Below are 850 nucleotides of genomic sequence, written 5' to 3'. Positions count from 1 at the left end.
TTTTTATGTTTCTTTACTTGCTGTATCCACATATTTATAAATGTGTAAAACAGGTTGGTCTTAGGTTGATTTGTAAATTTATAAATGTCTTGTATTGCTTTAATTGATCTCTACATATTGTTTTGGTGCTGATAATAATCTTATACATTGTTTTGTAGATGCTTGAAAGATGGATATTGCAAGATGAAGATGGAGATTATGATGATGAACTTGGTTTGTTTGATGCGCCTATTACTGAGAGATTGAGTCATAGAACATATCGAGGAGCAGGATGGCGTCATGTTCAACAACTTATGTTTGAAGCGGGATATTGCTGCAAGGTATCAAAGGTCAGTGGATACAGTGCAAAGGAAGCTTGATGATGTCTTGAGTTCTATTCTTAAGTTTGCAGTGGATATTAAGACCACAGGAAGGCGAGTTTGGAAGAGTAAGTCCGGTTTTGAGGAATGATGATCGGTATTGGCCTCATTTCAGAGATTGTATCGGAGCACTTGATGGACCGCATGTCCCAGTTCGCCCTCCAAGTCAAAATGCAGAAGCATACAGAGGCAGGAAGCAAGATCCTACAATGAATGTTCTTGCTATATGTAACTTCGATATGAAGTTCATATATGCATATGTCAGTGTACCTGGTAGGGCACATGATACAAAGGTCTTGACTCATTGTGCGAGGAACGAGGCTTCTTTTCCACATCCTCCTCCTGGAAAATATTATCCACTTGACTCCGGATATCCGACCAGGACAGGGTATCTTGGTCCGCATCGTAATATGCGATATCATCTTGGTCAATTTGCTACAGGAGGACCACCAGTTAGTGCACGAGAGTTGTTTAACCGAAAGCATTCAGGT

At 40.1% G+C, this 850-nt stretch overlaps 2 protein-coding genes across 2 annotated transcripts in view; both read left to right on the top strand.

Annotated features, from left to right (window-relative positions):
- LOC106333671 (UPF0725 protein At2g20625-like) overlaps positions 1-250 on the top strand; it is a 710-nt gene extending 460 nt beyond the window's left edge. Inside the window, exon 2 of the mRNA XM_013772086.1 lies at positions 159-250. Within this exon, the coding sequence (XP_013627540.1) occupies positions 159-246 (88 nt within the window). The 3' untranslated portion in view covers positions 247-250. The remainder of the gene's footprint in view (positions 1-158) is intronic.
- Positions 251-293: 43 nt separating this feature from the next.
- Positions 294-850, top strand: part of LOC106330181 — an 877-nt gene continuing 320 nt past the window's right edge. Inside the window, exons 1-2 of the mRNA XM_013768709.1 lie at positions 294-329; positions 392-848. Coding sequence (XP_013624163.1) covers positions 294-329; positions 392-848 — 493 coding nt within the window. The remainder of the gene's footprint in view (positions 330-391; positions 849-850) is intronic.

This window comes from Brassica oleracea, chromosome C3, assembly GCF_000695525.1.
Source record: "Brassica oleracea var. oleracea cultivar TO1000 chromosome C3, BOL, whole genome shotgun sequence".
NCBI classification, from domain to species: Eukaryota; Viridiplantae; Streptophyta; class Magnoliopsida; order Brassicales; family Brassicaceae; genus Brassica; species Brassica oleracea.
Note: the sequence above shows the minus strand (reverse complement) of the source record. Positions and strands in the feature narration are given on the sequence as shown.